This window comes from Engraulis encrasicolus, chromosome 23 (assembly GCF_034702125.1).
Source record: "Engraulis encrasicolus isolate BLACKSEA-1 chromosome 23, IST_EnEncr_1.0, whole genome shotgun sequence".
NCBI lineage: Eukaryota > Metazoa > Chordata > Actinopteri > Clupeiformes > Engraulidae > Engraulis > Engraulis encrasicolus.
Window position 1 is genome coordinate 4168767 of NC_085879.1, and position 19568 is coordinate 4188334.

The 19568-nt window shown below is 40.6% G+C and overlaps 1 protein-coding gene and 1 long non-coding RNA gene across 7 annotated transcripts in view; one reads left to right on the forward strand and one right to left on the reverse strand.

The window, feature by feature from the left end:
* The window catches only part of stx3b (syntaxin 3b), a 20989-nt gene extending 4380 nt beyond the window's left edge, over positions 1-16609 (forward strand). Inside the window, exons 3-12 of one of the 6 annotated variants that reach the window (XM_063190387.1) lie at positions 2201-2300; positions 2885-2959; positions 5607-5677; positions 6087-6195; positions 6812-6885; positions 7363-7497; positions 9662-9772; positions 10404-10514; positions 15635-15726; positions 16289-16609. In XM_063190387.1, coding sequence (XP_063046457.1) covers positions 2201-2300; positions 2885-2959; positions 5607-5677; positions 6087-6195; positions 6812-6885; positions 7363-7497; positions 9662-9772; positions 10404-10514; positions 15635-15712 — 864 coding nt within the window. In that variant the 3' untranslated portion in view covers positions 15713-15726; positions 16289-16609. Of the gene's footprint in view, positions 1-2200; positions 2301-2884; positions 2960-5606; positions 5678-6086; positions 6196-6811; positions 6886-7362; positions 7498-7703; positions 7814-9661; positions 10740-11264; positions 11372-13143; positions 14964-15634; positions 15727-16288 lie in introns of those variants that run through there. The other 5 variants (XM_063190384.1, XR_010032949.1, XR_010032948.1 and 2 more) reach the window with 5 other exon arrangements.
* Positions 13238-19568, reverse strand: part of LOC134440349 (uncharacterized) — an 8841-nt gene continuing 2510 nt past the window's right edge. Inside the window, exons 2-4 of the long non-coding RNA XR_010032950.1 lie at positions 18823-18908; positions 15297-15379; positions 13238-13317 (exon numbers count right to left, since the gene is read on the reverse strand). This is a non-coding gene — a long non-coding RNA (uncharacterized LOC134440349). The remainder of the gene's footprint in view (positions 13318-15296; positions 15380-18822; positions 18909-19568) is intronic.

Below are 19568 nucleotides of genomic sequence, written 5' to 3' on the forward strand. Positions count from 1 at the left end.
GTTGAATGATTCAATCAGCTTTTTCTTTAAATTTAGGGTTTTTTGGAAATGTCATAGTGATTAAAATCATATAATCTATTTCAATGTGCCGACGATATCTAATATTGCCCCTTTTATTGCCCTGGTACCAGGAAATGATTGGGAAAGAGCAATGGGGTGGGATTGGGACATGATGCAAATGCTCTCCATAAGCGTACAAGTAGGTGCATGTAATGGGCCGTGATGTAATGGTTAGGGAATTGGACTGTAGATTACAGGGTTACAGGGTGGAAACCTGCCCTTACCACTCCCTTCACCTCCATCCATGGCTGAAGTGTCCTTGAGCAAGGCACCTAACCCCACAGCGCTCCAGGGACTGTAACCAATAGCCTGTAATATCTGTAAATTGCTTTGGATAAAAAAGCGTCAGCTAAGTGTAATGTGATGTAATGTTAAGATTATATTGTATAAAGGCACAACTCAATGTGTGTACACTATTAGCCTGATTATCATTGACTTTCAAATCGTATCGAGACCTGGTCTGACCAAGAGCATAACAATTATCATTTCCCAAACAGCATGGTTGACCCGCCTCCTTTGGTTTGTTGCTGTTTTTTTTGCTTCCCGACAAAGTGGGAGGAGTTCCCGATTTTTCTGGAGCTCAGAAACGACATTTGTATTGCTCCTGGCCTAACTAGAAGCAACCCTGAAGGTGTTGCGTCACTAGGAGGGCGCAGCCTGGCTAGTACACTATGAAATTGCATCTCAAAAAGGTCTGAACGAGAGATAACGCTGATCTAAAATGCATCTCACTCCCCTGTAGTCTCATTCCATTCTCTCCCTCCCTTCTATTTGCTCCGTTTCTTACTCCTCCCTTCGAGACATTGCAAATGTGTGACGTTTGTTCTCCATCTTCTGTCCTAATACGTGTAGGCTGACACATTTAAAATGTTTTACACAAAACACAGACATCAGTTTCTGATGATCATGATAATGATCCGTTTATGTTTATGATCATGATGGTCTTTGCCAGGGCTGTAGTCAAGTCCACCTAGGTAGAGTCCAAGAGAAGTCCAAGACGGGATTAGTCAAGTCTGGGACAAGGCTATGTCCAAAGAGGTTAGAATCTGAGACAAGACAGACTAGAGTCCAAGTCAGGACTGAGTCACATGTTGGTGATTGTAAATCCGTGAAGATGATGAATGACAATAACGTGAATGTGTTGAAGGTACAGTAATATGCCATGCATGTGGAAAAAAAACTCTAGTATGTTATTGCATTTCAACATCCACTTTAGAATGATGGCCAGTAATCTTGTTACAATTCAGTGGCAAACAACTGAGGTTGCTAGTTAAGCTTGAAAGAGCACAGAATAAATGTATGCCAAAACACATTTAATTCCCCACCTTCACATAATTCTGTGAGACGGGCTTTAGGAAGCCTCTGAGGCATTCCAGACCCAACCTCAATACCATATGTTCGTTGTCCATATGTCACATCACAGGACAAGGATACATATCTGTTCAACACAAGTCAATTAACAACATTGACTTTTAGGGCAGTCTAGTATCTTTAACAGATTGATGTGTAGCAAATTAGAATGTTGTATTTTTTCTAATATCAGTAAAATCATAAGCTTGATAAATATGCTGTGGAGTATGCAGTAACATTTATATCCATTATCAAATGGGCAAGACTGTTGTTGCCATTATCAAATATTCACTTGTGAAGATAAACCATTTGTTTTTGTTATGAATTGTTATTCTTGTCTGGAAGTCTTAATTACTGAAGTCTGTCCCTTCTAAACTAAGCCCCTGGTACCACTGTAATGTTAGCACATGCATTTAGCGCAAGCATTTTGTTTTCATGTGCTTGAAAAAAATAATTGTATGTAGACCCATCACATTATTGTATGTACAGTATAAACTTTTAGTGATGTTATATATTGCAAGGGGGCATCTCAAACGTAAGTAGTAGTCCTACTTAGGCTTAAGTACTACTTAAATGTTTTTGGGAAATGCAGCCCTGGGTAGTTCAGTCCTGTGTATGTCTATGTCCTTCATAGACTCTATACTATAGAGAGAGAAACGTAATTTCAATTTCCTTATATGACCTGTGCATATGAAGAAACTGACAATAAAAGCTGACTTGACTTGACCTGAATTGACTTCATGTTTAGAACACACCTTTCACACCCCCAACCCCTATTTTTATGTTTTAGATTGAAGACATCAGGAGTAGCATTGACAAGATCGACGACAATGTTGTGGAAGTCAAGAAACTGTACTCAGTCATACTCTCCGCGCCCACATCAGAACAGAGTAAGACAGGAGTTTACAACACATCTTACTGAACACACTAGTTTACTTTGTATACCATTTCAAACTACGCATATTTTCTAATAACTTTCTGTGTACTTGGTGTCATTCATGCTGCAATGCCATTGTTTCAGATAGTAACCAGGTTCCTGTAGTTGTAATCCCAAAAGTCATGGAAATGCAATATGTCATTTTCCCGTTTTGTTTAATACTTAATAACATTTTTGTAAAAGTACCATAACAAGCAAAGATAAAGTTAAAAAAAAACAATTATGTCCACCTTTACCGCAGTTTCGGTGTTCTACGCCTACTTCCTGGAACTATTTTGGAACTATGTCAATGTCTATCTGTGTGTCAAAGGCTTGATGGGGCTGCATTGTGTAAAAATGAAACACAGAGGTTAATGGGATTAGCCTAACCCTTACTTCCATGGCCCTGGCAGGGGGGATATAAGGTCACATTTTACATTCTCTTCAAATTACAGGGCAGGTGTACAGAGGTTTACAGAGACAAAGATATTCAGTTTATCATGTAGACATGCATATAATTACTGGCAACACATTCATTTGACTGCTCTCCCTTCTCAGAAACACAAGATGACCTGGAGGCTCTCACTAATGACATCAAAAAGATGGCCAACAATGCTCGAAACAAACTCAAGAGTAAGATCAGTAATAATCTCCACCTCACCTCTCGCTCTCTCTCTCACTGTCTCTTTTTCTCTCTTTATATGTTTCTCCCTCTTTCTCCCACCGGGCTCGCTCTCTCTCTGTCTGTCTCTCTGTCTCTCTGTCTCTCTGTGTCTCTGTGTGTCTCTCTCTCTCTCTCACTCGCACTCGCACTCGCACTCGCACTTACACTCACACTCACACTCACACTCATAATCTCACACACACACACACACACACACACACACACACACACACACACACACACACACACACACACACACACACACACACACACACACACTGAAAGTTTATTGCATTACATTTCAGGTTTTGGCAGATGTTTTTTTGTATTCAAAGTAACTCACAAGAGGAGCCAAAAACAGCATACAACACATTATCTGAGAAAATGCTGGAGTGCTACAGGGGTTTGGAAGAGTTGGCTTAGTTGTATCATGAAGCATACCTGTCAACCATCCCTAATTTCCCGGGAAACTCCCTAATTTTGTCTCATTTCCTGATTTCTTCCCGATTTGAATTTTTTCCCGGAAATATCCCGGATTTTTCACATTATCTAAAAACACCGTCGGTCCAGTAATTATACCCATGGCCCTGTCCGACGAGCCACACCCCCTCTTGAAGAGAGATACAGAGGGTCTTGCTTATCAAGCTACCTGCCAGAAGATTGTATGCCAGATATGACACCAAGAATTGAAGTTCCTTGAAAATACGAGCTGTCACCCTCGAGCTCCGTAGCGCTTATGCGCCCACTCTTTTCCTCAGAAACCGTCAGTTCATGCAATGCATAAAACAACAAGAAGAAACTCATTGCGCTCAATGCACTGTTTCTCCACGCTGTAAAACGTGTGCTGAGGGATTTTAGACAGTACTATGCACGTGCGCTGTTGTGAAAAGCAGAGTAGAACGCACCGTCCGATCCGCCTGTCATCCCGTTGACTGTCAGAATTTGGCCTTTAGAAAATTTCCTGGATTTTGGCTTAAAATATGGGAAATTTCCCAGATTTTGGGAGCTCAAAGTTGACAGGTATGTCATGAAGGGAAGAAGAGTTTTCACAAGCGCCTTAAACTTGCTGTACGTAAGTCATACGAATAAATATTGATTTAATATGTAGTAAACATTTGTGAAAAGATCACATTTTGTCAATAAGCAGCACAGTTTCAATGAGCAGCATACCTACACTAACTATACCTACCTGCAATGCCTACTCTGGCCACCATCCTACACAGTGCACCTTTTAAAGGTTGAAATGGGATGTATCTACTCTGGGGCGGTGGTAGCTCAGGTAGTAGATGAGCCGTTTGGCAACCCAAAGGTTGCAGGTTCGAGCCCCGCTCGGCCTGACGCCATCGTTGTGTCCTTGAGCAAGATGCGTAACCCCAAGTTGCTCCTGGTGGCAGGGTGGTACCCTGCGTGGCAGCCACGGCCACCGGTGTGTGAGTGTGAATGGGTGAATGTGAGGCATGCAATGTAAAGCGCTTTGAGTGCTCGAAGGAGTGGAAAGGCGCTATATAAATGCAGTCCATTTTGGTCCATTTAGCACCTTTTATTTTTCTCTGTGGGTGTGTGTCCTCTCTGTTTCTCTCTTGCACACACACTCATAAATTACATTAGGTTTGGCGGGTGCTTTTATGCAAAATGACTTGCAAAAAAGAATGCAAACAGCAAACAATACAGTATGTGGAAAATATCTAGTAGGATTCAAGTAGACACCGGTCGCCAATGCAGATTGCTGAACACAAAAGTAACAATACGGGCCTTAAAGTGATACTGTCCCATTTTTGAAAATGAGCTCATAATACACCTACTCTTGAGTTAAATAATTGAGTTTTTTCCTTTCTCCTGTACTTTCAGTTTCAACTATTCTCTGAGTATGGCAGTGCAAATTTTACCTCCAAGCAAGCAGTTAACATTGAGTCCTATGAGACCAAGTTGGTGGCTAACTGGTCTCATAGGACTCAATGTTAACTGCTAGCTTGGAGGTAAAATTTGCACTGCCATAACCAGAAAACGGTTGAAAGTACAGGAGAACGGTAAAACCCTATTATTTAACTCAAGGGGAGGTGTAATATGAGCTTATTTCCAAAAATGGGACAGTATCACTTTAAGGGTTGATTGAGTAGGTAGGCAACTTGGAAGAGAAGTTTGGTTTAGCCTGGCTTTGTGGTAGGGCAACAGTAAGGGCATGCCCACAATATGGCCAAAAACGTCAGTCGGCTGGTTGTCAAATTACATGGTATCCTCGACCAACAGTATCACACTAATATTTGGCAAACATGGCAATGGAAATAAAGTAAAAAAAAGAGAAACTTTTATATACTGGTAATACATGCAGTATAAGCAAACATAAGGTGTTATGCTCCATTGTTCATAGATTTTTAAAGACAAAACATTTTGAGAAATACTGTACTTTTACTTCAATAGTTAAAAAACACTGGAAAAAGTCTAGTTCTATAGAAGTACATAGTAGGACACAGTGTGGACGACTGACCTAAATATACCTTATTTACGTCAATGACGTAGAGTCTACGCCGTAGACTACTTCCAGAGGTTACTGCAGGATGTTCAATGATGGTGAAACTTAAAAGTTAAATTAAAAGCCCTTGATGTGTGTTTCCCCAGCCATCGAAAGAAACCTGGAGACGGACCAGGAAGAAAGAGTTTCAGCTGACATGAGGATACGCAAGTCACAGGTCTGCAACTGACACTCTCTTGTCTCTGCTATAAAACATGGACCATAGCGGTTCATGGGATAAGCTTGACTCTCCTATTAGATGAGGTGGCTCTGGTGTCTGCCATCAAGGTGACCAGTGGTGGGGGGCAGTTGCTCGAGGTGGGGTCCGCTGGCCAAGTGAAAGTTCCTTACTGGGCTATAGAGGCTATTATATTATATTATATTATATTATATTATATTATATTATATTATATTATATTATATTATAAAAGTAAAGGGACAGGTGCACTGTAGTTTAGCACTACCTCACCTCATCCCTGTCTGTGCATGCCTATGTAGGTGACAAACACGGTGGTATGTAATTTTACAGCACATTTCAAGTCTACACACTTCCTCATTTGTCTTTGTGCCACCTCTTTGCTCTGCAGCATGCTGTCCTGTCTCGGAAGTTTGTGGAAGTAATGACGAAGTACAACGAGGCGCAGGTGGACTTCAGGGAGAGGAGTAAAGGACGTATCCAGAGACAGCTGGAAATCAGTGTGTAAACACACACACACACACACACACACACACAGACACACACACAGACACACACACACACATCAGGGCTAGACATTACCTTTTTTCCTCCACTGGCCTTGTGGTTTTTACTGTTTTTGCTGAGTCACTAGCTGTCAGCCTTTCTACTAGATGAAGTGCTAAAGGAAGAACAATGCTATGGACATAATTAAACTATTTTAGATAAATAGAATATGAGTATGCTCATTCAAGATTCAAGGAGTTTATTTTCATTGTCATTGAAGGCAACACAATTGTGGGCGGAGCAACAAAAGTAGTTGTCAGAAGTGTTTAACCAATCCCGCCAACCCCCCACCCCCCCTTCCGCCCATATAGATTGCTTATTAATAATACTTTTTAATGATAACAAAGTAATAATAGAAGTAATAATGGATTAATAAAGTAAATCAATCAATAAATGAGATCCCCTCCTCACAATTCAAGGTTAACTACAAGGTGCACAACAACAACAACAAAACATGACAGAACTATTTAATTCACAATTTTTAATTGGGAATTAAAAACATAACTTAAACGTAGCCTTTCCCTGTCATCATCACTGCTCTCTACCATTTCATTTTTTTTTTTATCACAGCCGGTAAAGCCACCACTGATGATGAGTTGGAGGAGATGTTGGAGAGTGGAAACGCAGCCGTCTTCACAGCAGGGGTGAATGCACTATCTTTATTGTTTGGATGAGTATATGAAGCTCTGTGACCCAAAGCAGATGTACCACATTGTGTTACAGGGTGGGATTGCTGCAAAGTAATTGTTTTTGGCTACTCTACGTAAGCTAGGGGATATTTTTTGCTTGTTTTGTTTCTTTGTTGAAAGTGGTCAATACCATTTGTAGCTCTGTATCTTAAAAATGTTGGATCGTTGTGTGAAGCAGTTATGGAGATATTCCGCGTAAACTTTCACAGTCTTTCCCCTTCCACGGGCACAGCTAAGACTTGGCTTTCAAGGTCACAGCTGATAACGTCAATATGAATGTTTATGCTGCTAGCGTCAATAGTGGTGGCCTATTTATATTAGCTTTTTAGCATTTTGCGGGAGAGAAAAGCTTGGAATTTGTATCATGTTAGTTTTTGCCTTTTTACTAAGGTGTGCTTGTGTGTGTGCATGCGTGTTTTTGTGCATGTGTAGATTGTAGATTCCAGTATCTCTAAGCAGGCGTTGAGTGAAATTGAAGCGCGGCACAAGGACATTGTGCGACTGGAGAGCAGCATTAAGGAGCTGCACGATATGTTCGTGGATATCGCCATGTTGGTGGAGAACCAGGTACGCTCACCTTCATTCCATATCGATCATCTTCACACTTCTCAGGTCATCCTCAAATTCATCATCAACAGTCGGTCTACATATTACGCAGTCCCCCCATGCCCTTTTCCTCACATGAAACAACCTGCTCTTACACTTTCCTGCATTTCATATCATAACTTTTCTCCACCTCGCCACTATTTTCTCTTTGTTCCTTTTTTCCATAGCTCCTTCCTTTAATTCTTCAGCCCTCTTTCCTTCAAGAACTACCAATCTTATCTGCTGGGTACTCTTGAGCTTTCATTGCTGTCTCATCATCTTCAAGCTGACACCTCAAGTGAGTGGTGATAATAACTGGGTTTTACTACTTATTCATATTTAAGACTTCAGTTCAGATCCAGTTCAGCAGTTGGAATTCAGAGACAAGATTTAGTAGCTTGAGAGAGAGAGGAGACCATTAGGCGCAAATGCCTATCCACAGTCCCCCTCAACCCCTCTCTGAGGTGCTAACAGTTACATGGTACAAACAAAGAAGAGGGTAAAAGGTGAAGGGACCCCTGTAGAAACCTGATGTGAGTCACTACCCGATGCGAGTTGCACACAAGCAGATGTGCTTTTCGAACATCACCAATGCTCTGCGGTACCACAGCTACCGGATGTGAGTCGCGCTGTCAGAGCCATCTATTATCTATGAATTCAATGGCTCTGGCGCTGTGAGTAGCACATGATTGTCCCTTCAAAAATATGATTGTCCCTAACAACTCGGTCTCGGACCCCGGCCTAAGTTTCCATCACCACGGGCCCTCCGATGTTGTTTTAGGATATTTTCATATCCAATTTCATATCCATGGACATTATGGGTGACTTTGCGTGCATTGTGAATGTTTTAACGATGTGCGAATTTAGGCCTGCATCATGGTGTATTCAAATTAGCTGGCCAAAACCAAGACATAAAGAAAGTGCATCACATTATTTTAAAGAGCTTGTGTAAGCAGTTATTCGGAATGCCTCATGTCTTTATAACCAGTGGAGGCAGGGAGCTTGATGAGCAAAGAGAGGGGGGAGAAAGTTGAGTGATTTTAGTCTTGTGCAACTTTTTCTACGAAGTGGTTAACGCGCAGCATGACTTGACTGGCTGGTGTTTTACCTATCTTGTGGTGTCAGGTAAAGCCAACCGAGAAAAAGTAACACTTCCGTAACGTTTTCATGTGATGAATAAACCCTGATTGAAACCTTTTTACAACCAAATCAGGATGTAACAAAGTACTAATTTTATTTTTTGGGGGGTCATGGAGCTTGTTCTTTTCATTGGTGTTGCCTTTGAACCGGCGATATGCGACGCTATTTACGCATGGCACATGTCTCTTCCAGACTCACATCGGATCGAAATCGAGTAGCTGAGGTAAAACTGTCGTGAATACTCGCACGGATATCCGGAGGACTCGCATCCGGTAGAGACTCGCATTGGGTCGCTGCCTACAACCCCTAACAAGGCCAGCATCAAATGTAAACAGCTTTCACAGGAAGTGGGGTCACATTGAATGATGTCACTTTCAGTTGTAGTCTTGTCCAATAGCAAGGTTCAAAGGCAATTTCAGTTGAACAGTTGGGGCCGGGGGGAGGGAGTATCAAACATCCTGAGGCCAGAGAACAAAGACAACTTTTATCGGGCCTCAAATAGACTTCGAGAGTTATTCAAACACGGATAAACAATACATGGACATTGAAATGTTATGTATGAGATTGGGGTCAATATTCAGAATCCATCAGTGGTCAGCAGAATCATGTTTTCTCTTTCTGCAACACACACGCTCTCTTTCTGTTTCTCTCTCTCTCTCTCTCCCGCTTTCTGAATCCATCAGTCCATTCATTATATGTCTCATCATTATATAGGTCATCTCAGTGTCAGTATTCTTCAATATTTTTGGTCAATATTTTTCGTTTCAATTCAACGTTTCTGTGTCTAATTTGCTGGATATTTGATTTTATGCATTCTGAGGGCAAGTGTGTAGCCAGGTGAGTAGTCCACGTCAACATGACTTCGTCTTCTGTGTGTTTTTCTGTCTTTGTGACAGAGATTGTGTGATCATGCCTTTTGTGTATTTTACATCTTTTTTGTTGTGATTTCTTGATCATTTGCTATGGAAATGAATCTGCCATTGATTGAATTATTTTGTGTTTTCAGGGAGATACCATTGAGAACATTGAAGTGAATGTATCCAAGTCAGTAGATCATATTGCAGTGGCAAAAGCAGAAACCAAGAAGGCAGTCAGGTATCAGAGCAAAGCCCGGAAGGTATGTCATGATGCGTTAGAATCTGTTGGTGAAGGCATGTCATGTGACTTTGACAGCCTCCTTCCTCCTTCTCCTCTTATCTCTTCTCTGCTGACCAACAGAGGTCTCTGAGCTACACGCATTTAGGTGTCATTTCCTGTAGCAACACTTCTCCTTTATTTACACAGAAGCAGTAGGCCGTTTGATTAAAAAAACTCCCGCATGAAGCACTGTGTACAGTACATGCAGAACAGGTTATAATATTTCCCCAAAACTTTTGCTGCTTCTGTACAGGCCGTTCCTCAATCTTCGTTTCTGTCTACTTGATTTCCACCTATTTTCTGTATCTCTCTCACCTGCTACTTCTGCGCTCTCTGTACCTTTCTTACTTTTTCTGTTTTTTTCTCCTTGCCTCATTACGCTTGGCCTCCTTGCTTAGTAGTTGTTCTCTCTCTGTGGGGCCTTGCTTACTTCTTTTTCTGGTGCCACTGCCTTTCTCCTTTCCTTGTTGTTGTTGCCTTCCTCTCTCTCTCTCTCTCTCTCTCTCTCTCTCTCTCTCTCTCTCTCTCTCTCTCTCTCTCTCTCTCTCTCTCTCTCTCTCTCTCTCTCTCTCTCTCTCTCTCTCTCTCTCTCTGTGTGTGGTGGCGGTCAGGGTGGCATGATTGAGCGGATTGAGAATAATGTAGACCAGTCGGTGGGCTTCGTGGACCGGGCGGTGGCGGACACCAAAAAGGCCGCCAGATACCAACAGGAGGCGCGGCGTGTGAGTTGCTGCTCCAGTCCGAGCAGATCCAACCCAAAAGATCCAAAGTGTTGTGATTTAAAGCCCCTCCTCTCCTCTCCTTCTTCCCTTTCTTTCCTGTTGATGCTGCTTATCCTGCTTCCTCCTGTTGCTCTGACCCCCTTCACCTGTCGACCTCCGCTCTCTTCTCTCTGGCCAAAAAAGACTTGATATCCCTGTAAAGCAGATGGATGATGCCTTCATGTGGTGAGAAATGGTTACTACACTTGTGCACACAACCACCTTCCCAACACACCACATTCACAAAATACTGTACATTTGACAGAATGCAGGTGGAGAGCCACGCTTCAGAAAGTTACAAAAAACTGCTATGTATTTGCCTCTGCTCTAAAGACGGGATTTAAAAAAATGATCGGATCTACCTCATTGATGATTTGTATTCAGGAGGATGATGCAGAAATTGGTTGAATCAGGTTATGCATTATGTTTTTTGTTTTGTGCTTTCTTAAGCTAGGCTCTCACCCTTTGCACACATACAAGAGTCTTGTGTACAGTGTCTGTCTTTGTCCTTCATTTTCATCTGTTTACCATGTGGGTGTGTATGTGTGTCAATGGACTCTGGTTACTTCTCACTGGATGATTGACACGACTGACGTAAATGTCTCATCTGATAAACAGGCCTCATTTTGACCTGTAAGAAAGGGCAGGTATTTTTAAAGATGTTTTGTTTTGCACAGTTGCTGAAAATGAGTTTTTGTTTGTGTCTTCCAGAAAACTATAATTTTGGTGTCTATTGTCGTGGTGGTTTTGGCAGTTATTGCTTTAATAATTGGGTTGTCTGTTGGCCTGAAGCCGGCCTGAGCACAGGCCACTATGGAGTAAGTCCCCAACATGCCTGCCGTCCTTTGTGGTTTTCAGTGTTGGGAGTAACACATTACAAAAGTAATTCATTACTGTAATGCATTACTTTTTGCTGTAGCGCCATAATGTAGGGAGAAAATTGGTAATATAAATTCTTCCTAACTTTGAAGAGACGGTAACATGTATTCAGTAATGCGTTACAGTTTTTGAGTAACTTCCCCAACACTGGTGGTTTTGGGAAAGGCTTTGGGTTTGGCTCTGGAATGGGATCGCACCCTTTTTAGTATTTGCATTGCTTTCATAAGACTGGACTGGGATTGTATTGTGAAGTACTGGATGGCAGTTTTGTGTGTTTGGCATGGCTATAATGGTTAATGGTCTTATTTATACATGGTCAGTCAAAAATAATGAACCAATTTCATCACACTGTATTTTATAAAGGAAAAGCGATAGAATAGTCACAATAAACATCATTGTTATTTTTTCCCATTTTATACGTTTTCCATATGGCCACTATCTGTAGCATAGGCGACATTAATGCAAAGACAATTCCTGCCAAGCTAGGGCTGCACAATTAATTGCAAATAATCGAAAATCATGGTAAAATCATGAAATCGAAGTCGTGATTTCAATCGTGATTTAATCGTGGCAATAGTGACCTACCTTTGAGAGCGTCCTTGAAGCCAGAACATACTGACAGGCTGGTGTTTCTGGTCAGAAATCTGTGCACCTAAGTTTCATGCTATTGCCTTTGCATAATTTTTACAATAATTTTTATTTTGCTCATCCCGTATATAATTAATTCTTGGTTATATTTCATCTTGTTATAATTTTCAAAAAAATCTGCAGAAAATCAATTTTCGTGATTAATAATCGTGATTACGATTTTGACGAAAAATATCGTGATTATGATTTTTTTCCATAATCGTGCAGCCCTATGTCAAGCCCCTGTCAACATCCCAATTTTAGGTCTGTGATCCTAATTCACTGAGTTGATTGGTGTTGGTCTTCATTGTTCATCGTCATTGAGGTTAGTGAAACTGTGGAAACGAAGGTCAAATGTTTAAAAAGCCTGTTGCTGCACCCTGAACATCAAATTGGGTTTCACAAGCTCAAAAACAAACCATATTCACCATTCCCAGTGTACCAAAAAAATCTTCTGTTGGAATTAAGAGACTACAACCAGAGCCATGAAATTCAGAGTTGTGACAACTGGGGTACAGAAAGTTGGTTGGTGTCATGATTCACGTAGATTCAAATAATTCTAGGAAGCAGCTTTCTTTTTGATACAGACTGAACATAGAACATAGAACCACTAACATAAAAATGAAGTAAAATTAATTATATTTGGACATTTACCTTTACTGCCTTTTGTGTGTTCGATTGCTCACTTCCTGGAACTATGTCAATGGCGATCTATGTGTCAAAGGCTCCCTGAGCCAGCATCCTTGCGCAAAAATGGAACACTGAGGTCAATTGGATTAGTATCTTACTTCCATGGCTCTAACTGCAACGCCTCTGCCTTCACCCCCTACAAGCCATTCAGAGCTTAGAACGAGTTTGAAAATGGCCACGGTCTCATCACAGGATGTGTGAAAACAGAAGAAATTGGTTCATTCTTTTATTGAATAAATCCTAGATCCTATGGGTGGAGGACGGTAGATCTTATGGGTGGAGGACGGTGATGTCTCGAGTAGTTTCTGTGATTTTTCTTTTTAAGGGTGAAATCAATGACGACATGCATAATGTTCATATTATAACACTTGTGTTTATCCCTCCCCTTTTGTAGAAGACGATCATTATTGGTGTGGTCTGTGGGGTTCTGGCTGTCATCATCATCGCTATCATCATCTCGCAGACTGTCTGAAGTCACCTCACTGCCCCCTTGCACTCATCTGTTCATCCCTCATCCTCCCATCATGTCAGCACCTGCCCCTTTCCCCTGCGTTCACAAACACAAGTACTGTAACAGAGAAAAGGAGGGAATCAATCAGGATCTGTCCAGGGCTGATGTCACACAGCAGTGAATGAAACTGCTGACGGACATTTTAATGAGGCATATGTTTTTTTTTTGCCTTGCACAAGGAATCAGATTTCTAATTAATGGATCATAAGTACATTTTTCCAGATGATTCAGTAATGGTTTTTAAAGAAAGACTGTGACCGCCGTATGAGCTCTTTTTTGGGGGCTTTTCACTTAAAAAAAAAGTCAGAACATTTCACTTTTTATTTTTTAAGCTGTAAGATTTATTTATTTTTTAAGGGAACATTTATTTTATTTCTTGACCATTGTGACACATTCTTGCAAACTTGTGAATGTCTATGACTGGGCAACCTTTTTTTCAAACTATATGAAAACTGACAGAGGGCCCAGTGATTTCGTGGAAAAAAAAGAAAAAAATAGCAACAAATTATTTTGTAGGCTTGTTTGATTTCCCTGAAACGTTGCATGCAAATGTTAAGTTAAAATTCTCCAGGCTTTACAGCTCATGACTTACACAAGTTTGTGTTAATGAGGCTTACTTTGTCCTGTGTCTTTATTTTTTGTATCCCAAATTTGTCCCAAATTGATGCTGTCCCCTCACAAATGTCATCTACCACCATCAATTTCAAAGTTTTCATTAAGGCTAGAAAATTTACACTTTTCATGCATGAATATGTGGATCTTCTTGTACATTCACCATTTTAAATTACCAGTCATAAACATCATAGACATTGTGACATCATAAACATCATAGACATTGTGACATCACAGACATTGTGACATCATAGACATTATGACCTCATAATCACCATAGATGATAAATTACCAGTCATAAACATCATAGGTATTGTGACATCATAAACAGCATAGACATTGTGACGTCATTGACATTGTGACATCTTCAACACTGACGTCATTGACATTGTGACATCATAAACATCATAGACATTATGACATCATAGACGGTGTCACATACACATCGTAGGCCTATTTGGCTGCAAAAACCATCCTCTGGGCAGACCAATATTCCAATATCAAATTTGTGAATGGGCTGCATGAATTTTGGGAATTAACTAAAAACTGGACACTGGACAGACTGGAGCTACGATGCAATTAATTTGATCTGATATCAGGCCTTGATTGGTAATCTGGGATGAAGGGCTTTTTCCCGGTGGGCCAACAACCTTCCTTCTTTCCCTCAGAGACTGGCCCGCAATTTAGATGTGGCAGCCATAATGATCCATCTTCAATATAGACATTTGATTGAACCAATCAGGATACAGTACGGAAGCAGCCCCCATACCTTCACTTGAATGACTTTATTTATCTTTTGACATTAATTCTAATTCACATTGATGTGAACTGTAGTTTTTTGCCTGTTCTTTGGGCGGTTGTGTCCATCTTTAGCCAATAATGCCTGGGCCGTTTTCTGGTCCCTGTTCTGCCCTGGGTGATATGATGTATTTTTGGGACTGCAGACGGAATGAACAAATGACACTCCCTTCTTATACCTCTGGGTTATTCATATTGGAGGGATTTGTAATATAATGAATGTGAAATTAAAACATTTATTCTGTGAAAGCCAAAGATTTTATCTGAGTAATAAAACACATTCTATTTTTTAAGTTCCTGGCTACTGTTTCTTTGGTTAGCCCACATACAATACTTTGGAAAGATATTGGATATCCTTTTTCCTAAATTATATATATGTATACGATTGATATTATTCATTCTTTGCACTGTTTAAATCATCAAAGAGCCGGTGATCATAATACCAAAAATGCATGCATGGTTGGTAACACAGAGAAGAAGTTTTTTTCCCTCTCAAGTCTGCTATTCATGTCTTACTATTCCCTAAAATCCTAGTGTATTAACACCACCATCATCCATATCATTACATGTTATAGTAGTTGTCTCTGTCTACCTATCACACACGCACACCTGTTTGAAATGCACACCTTAAAATGGTTTCCCTGCCCCTCTCTCCTGATTTCCTTTCCTATTTTGTGATGTGGGGAGAGGTACTGGGGATCAGACTTTTCTGTGGAAACAAGTGAGAAGCACACAGTTTGGAAAAAAAGAGCACAGTCACATATTTTTCTGAAAAGCGACAATGTGAATGACCACAATATGTCTTCAGTTACAAGCTTTTAAAAATAGCATTATTCAAAGTCAAAACAATTTTGAGTTCATATTTCCTTTCTCCATTATGTGACCGTGCCTGTTTTTTTCCCACGTGGGCTCCTGAAATTTCATGCATATTCTTATTGTGACTCTCTCCTCTTTTTCTCTGCAGAAAAAAATGATGATTATGCTTTGCTGTTTAATTCTTGGTATTGTTGGCTTTGCCTACATCTACAGCTTCTTTTCATAACAAGGAAACTTCAGGTAGACTACCACTGCTGCTAATAACAATAGTAATATTAAGAAAACGTCAGGTACTACTGCCTCATATCACAAGTTGCATTACTGCAGTGTGCACTTTGATTTGATTGTGAAAGAAAGAAAGAAAATTCCTGAGATTGCAGTGTGTAATCCAGGGATGTCAAACTCAGGCCCGCGGAGCCATTTTATATGGCCCGCGAGATCATTTCAAATGTGTACAGTTGGGCCACATTCACCATAACTGTATAGTGTATTAAGATTTGAACGTGAAAATGTGTATATAACAGGAATATGAGTGGGCCCAGGCCATTGAAACAGCTCACAATCTAATGCAACAGAATATGTGCAGGCACATTTGAATTATTATGGGATTCTGTTTAAATATAAATTTAAATATGAGCAATTTTAGTCCAATTTTTTTATTAAAAAAAGTAAAAAAAAAATATTGAGTTTGGCCCGTGACTTTGCTCCAGATTTTGATTTTGGCCCTCGGTCAATTTGAGTTTCACACCCCAGCTCTAATCTATCTTGGCTAATTTGTTTTCATGTGTTTTTGTCTCTTCAGGAAAGGAACAAATCACTTGGTGTTGCCATGATTGATCAGATCGTAATCAGATCCCTGCCCCCCCCACCCTGTGTGAAGTAGGCTAACCGGTTTTGTAGTCTTGTGCATTAAAGTGGCATTTAAATGAGGATTGCCTGAACCCACCAATGTTTGTTTGTTGGCTGTTGGAATATGTTGTATGATGTGTAGTCCCCCTTAGTCCCCATAGTCAGATGAAGTCTACATGTGTGGGTGTGAATTTTTTTGTTGCGATTAAAAGTGTCAATGTGTTGGCTTCCCATCTCTGAGGGAGACCATTGTTTGTCTTTGCAGTGTACTGGATGTTGTGTAATAAAATACTAATCAACGGTGTAAATGCACAGCTGTAAAGACTGGTCTCATTCTCTCCTTGTCTACTGTTGCCCTGTCTGTGTGCCCATTATTTTGCTTTCTTTCATTCTTTTGCATTTTTTACGAGCCTTCATATTAGGCCTGGCTTATGGTCCTTCCCCAGGGGAGGGCATCTGGGCAACCTATGTCTCGAGGGACGTTTTATCCGGACCACAATATAATTTGAATGTTATGTAGCTTCATGGGTAAGCGGTTATGGTGTCAGACTTGTAGCCCAAAGGTTGCCGGTTTGACTCCCAACCCGCAAGGTTGGTGGGGAGAGTAATCAACCAGTGCTCTCTCCCATCCTCCTCCATGACTGAGGTAACCCCCCCTCTTGCACGGGTGAGGCATAGATGCAATTTCGTTGTGTGCAGTGCTCCCTACTTGTGTGCTGTGGAGTGCTGTGTCACAATGATAATGGGAGTTGGAGTTTCCCAATGGGCTTTCACTTTCACTTCACTTTTCACTTCACTTGAAATATGTCATGTCTTGTAAAAGAATCTTAGAAATTACATTTGCAATACAATTAAGTTATATTTCATGGGACCTAGAGAAGGTGGGGTCTGTTGAAGGCAGCCCACCTTCAAAGTGCAAGGGGAAATCCTGGTTTGTCTTCATAGTACGGCCCTTGGAGGAATTGGAAGTGGCCCCTCGAATGAAAAGGGTTCCCCACGCCTGGTGTACAGTAGATCTGTTTACACATTTGGGCCATCAATTTAATAGGCAAGCTGTTTATCACACGCAATACTGTATATTGTATATGTACTGTATATTGGTTCGACTCCCGACCTGCCAGGTTGGTGGGGGTAGTAATTAACCAGTGCTCTCCCCATCCTGATCCATGACTGAGGTACCCTGAGCATGGTACCGTACCGCCGCACTGCTCCCCAGGGGCGCCATTGGGGGCTGCCCCCTTGCACGGGTGAAGCATAAATGCAATTTCGTTGTATGCAGTGTGCAGTGAACACTTGTGTGCTGTGGAGTGCTGTGTCACAATGACAATGGGGGTTGGAGTTTCCCAGTTGGGCTTTAATTTTCACTTTTTTTTCCTTGTAATTCAGTGCAAGTAAAGGGACCAAATGTCCATTTATAATTGTCCATTTATTTGTCCATTATATAATTGTCAATTTTGGTCCCTTTACTTGAACTCAAGGACACACACACACACAGGGCCGTCGTTAGGCCTATTTTAGGGGGGATTTAGCCCCCCCTACATTAGTATTAGCCCCCCCTTTAACGATTTTGCAAAAAAAAAAAAGTTTTTTTTTTTTACATTTTTCCAAAAACAAATGCAGTAAAGCACTGAATACGAACCACCAAGAGGGCAAATTAATCTGAATACACGTTCCTGTTTGTTTATTTATTGATTAATGCCACTTATATCCTACTGCACAGCAATATTTTATGCGGGGGGGAAACAGGTAGAGGATTGTGCTTTGTGACTAACACCTCGAGAAAAGTGTAATTAAGTTACTTACACGGATGAAATCTTCAGACCCAAAGTACCAATTTTCACTCACAATACCCGTGTAATAAATCCATTTGGCATTGTCTTGAAATTATAGTTGAGCTTTAATATTTGTCTTAACAGTTTGAAAACACACATGAACTGATTAAAATAGCTTCTAATGGAGTAAAAATGTCTGCCGGGGATAGTTTTCCAAGTAAGGAACCTGTTTGAATCGCTTCCTGACCACTGCTTCTCCTGGAGACGCGCAGTTAGTAACTCCTTAAAGTTCCTAGTCCTTGCGTAAATTATGCTCTTGGCATTTTTATCTAATCATTTTAACTTCCGTACATAATATTCATCAGTTGAAACATTTTGAAATGTTTTGTTTAGCTTACATGTAAGGAATGTTCATTAAAATGTGAATTTCAAAAAATGTAATGTAGTGTTCAAAAATCGGTATGGTGCTCTTTAAAATAATTGTTCAAGAAGACGCTTTTGCACACCTCTGTAGGTGGGCATGTGCGTAGGACATTATCCCAGTGGGGTTGTCATTCAAGTGTAAAGAAATCCTGCACACTGTCCATTCCACCAACAAACTTTAATACAACATGAAGAAGGTTGGATGACCGAAACAATGTATTAAAATGTGTTGGTGAAATGAACAGTGTACGGGATTTCTTTGCTCTTAAAATAATGAATTCATTGACAAAACCTTAGCAGGTGAGCTGAATTTTTTTTGGTGCATTTTTTTCCTCTGGGGCTGAGCCTCCCCCCTGTCTCTCGAACCTAGTGATGGGCCTGCGCACACACACACACACACACACACACACACACACACACACACACACACACACACACACACACACACACAGATATAATGTAGTTTTAGTAGTCCAGCTATGCTTCTTCTAATGAATTCGAAGGTTACACAAACTAATCAACTTATCTTGATATCTGACATATTTGATGCATGTTCATGCATGTAATTCTGCAGATTTGTAGATGTATATATCTTGTCATGGAAGGAACAACATTAAAGAATTTTCCCTTTGACACAATGAAAAGTAGCCGGTGTACATCTTATGTAACTTAATTCATGAATCACTCAAAATATTTAAAAATACAGCCATTAATGTCAACTTCTGGCCACATAAGTACACCAGAATATAAAAGAATGCATAGAGAGGGTCATCATGATCCGTTTTATTTGTCACTTGAGGAATTTATGGTTCTGCAATGCATTAAGTGTAGCCTATGTTGCAACATGGTGCCCAAAAACACTGAATTGACAGCACAGTTCCCGCTGAGGGTATTTTTTCAATGAACAAGAAGAGAAAACGAAATAAGGTAGTATATGTGTAAAATGAAAGGCCTTGCCATATCTCCAATGAGCAGTGATATGTGTAAAGAAAAGATCATGATTTTATGGAGATTAAACATTTAGTCAAGCATGTGAAA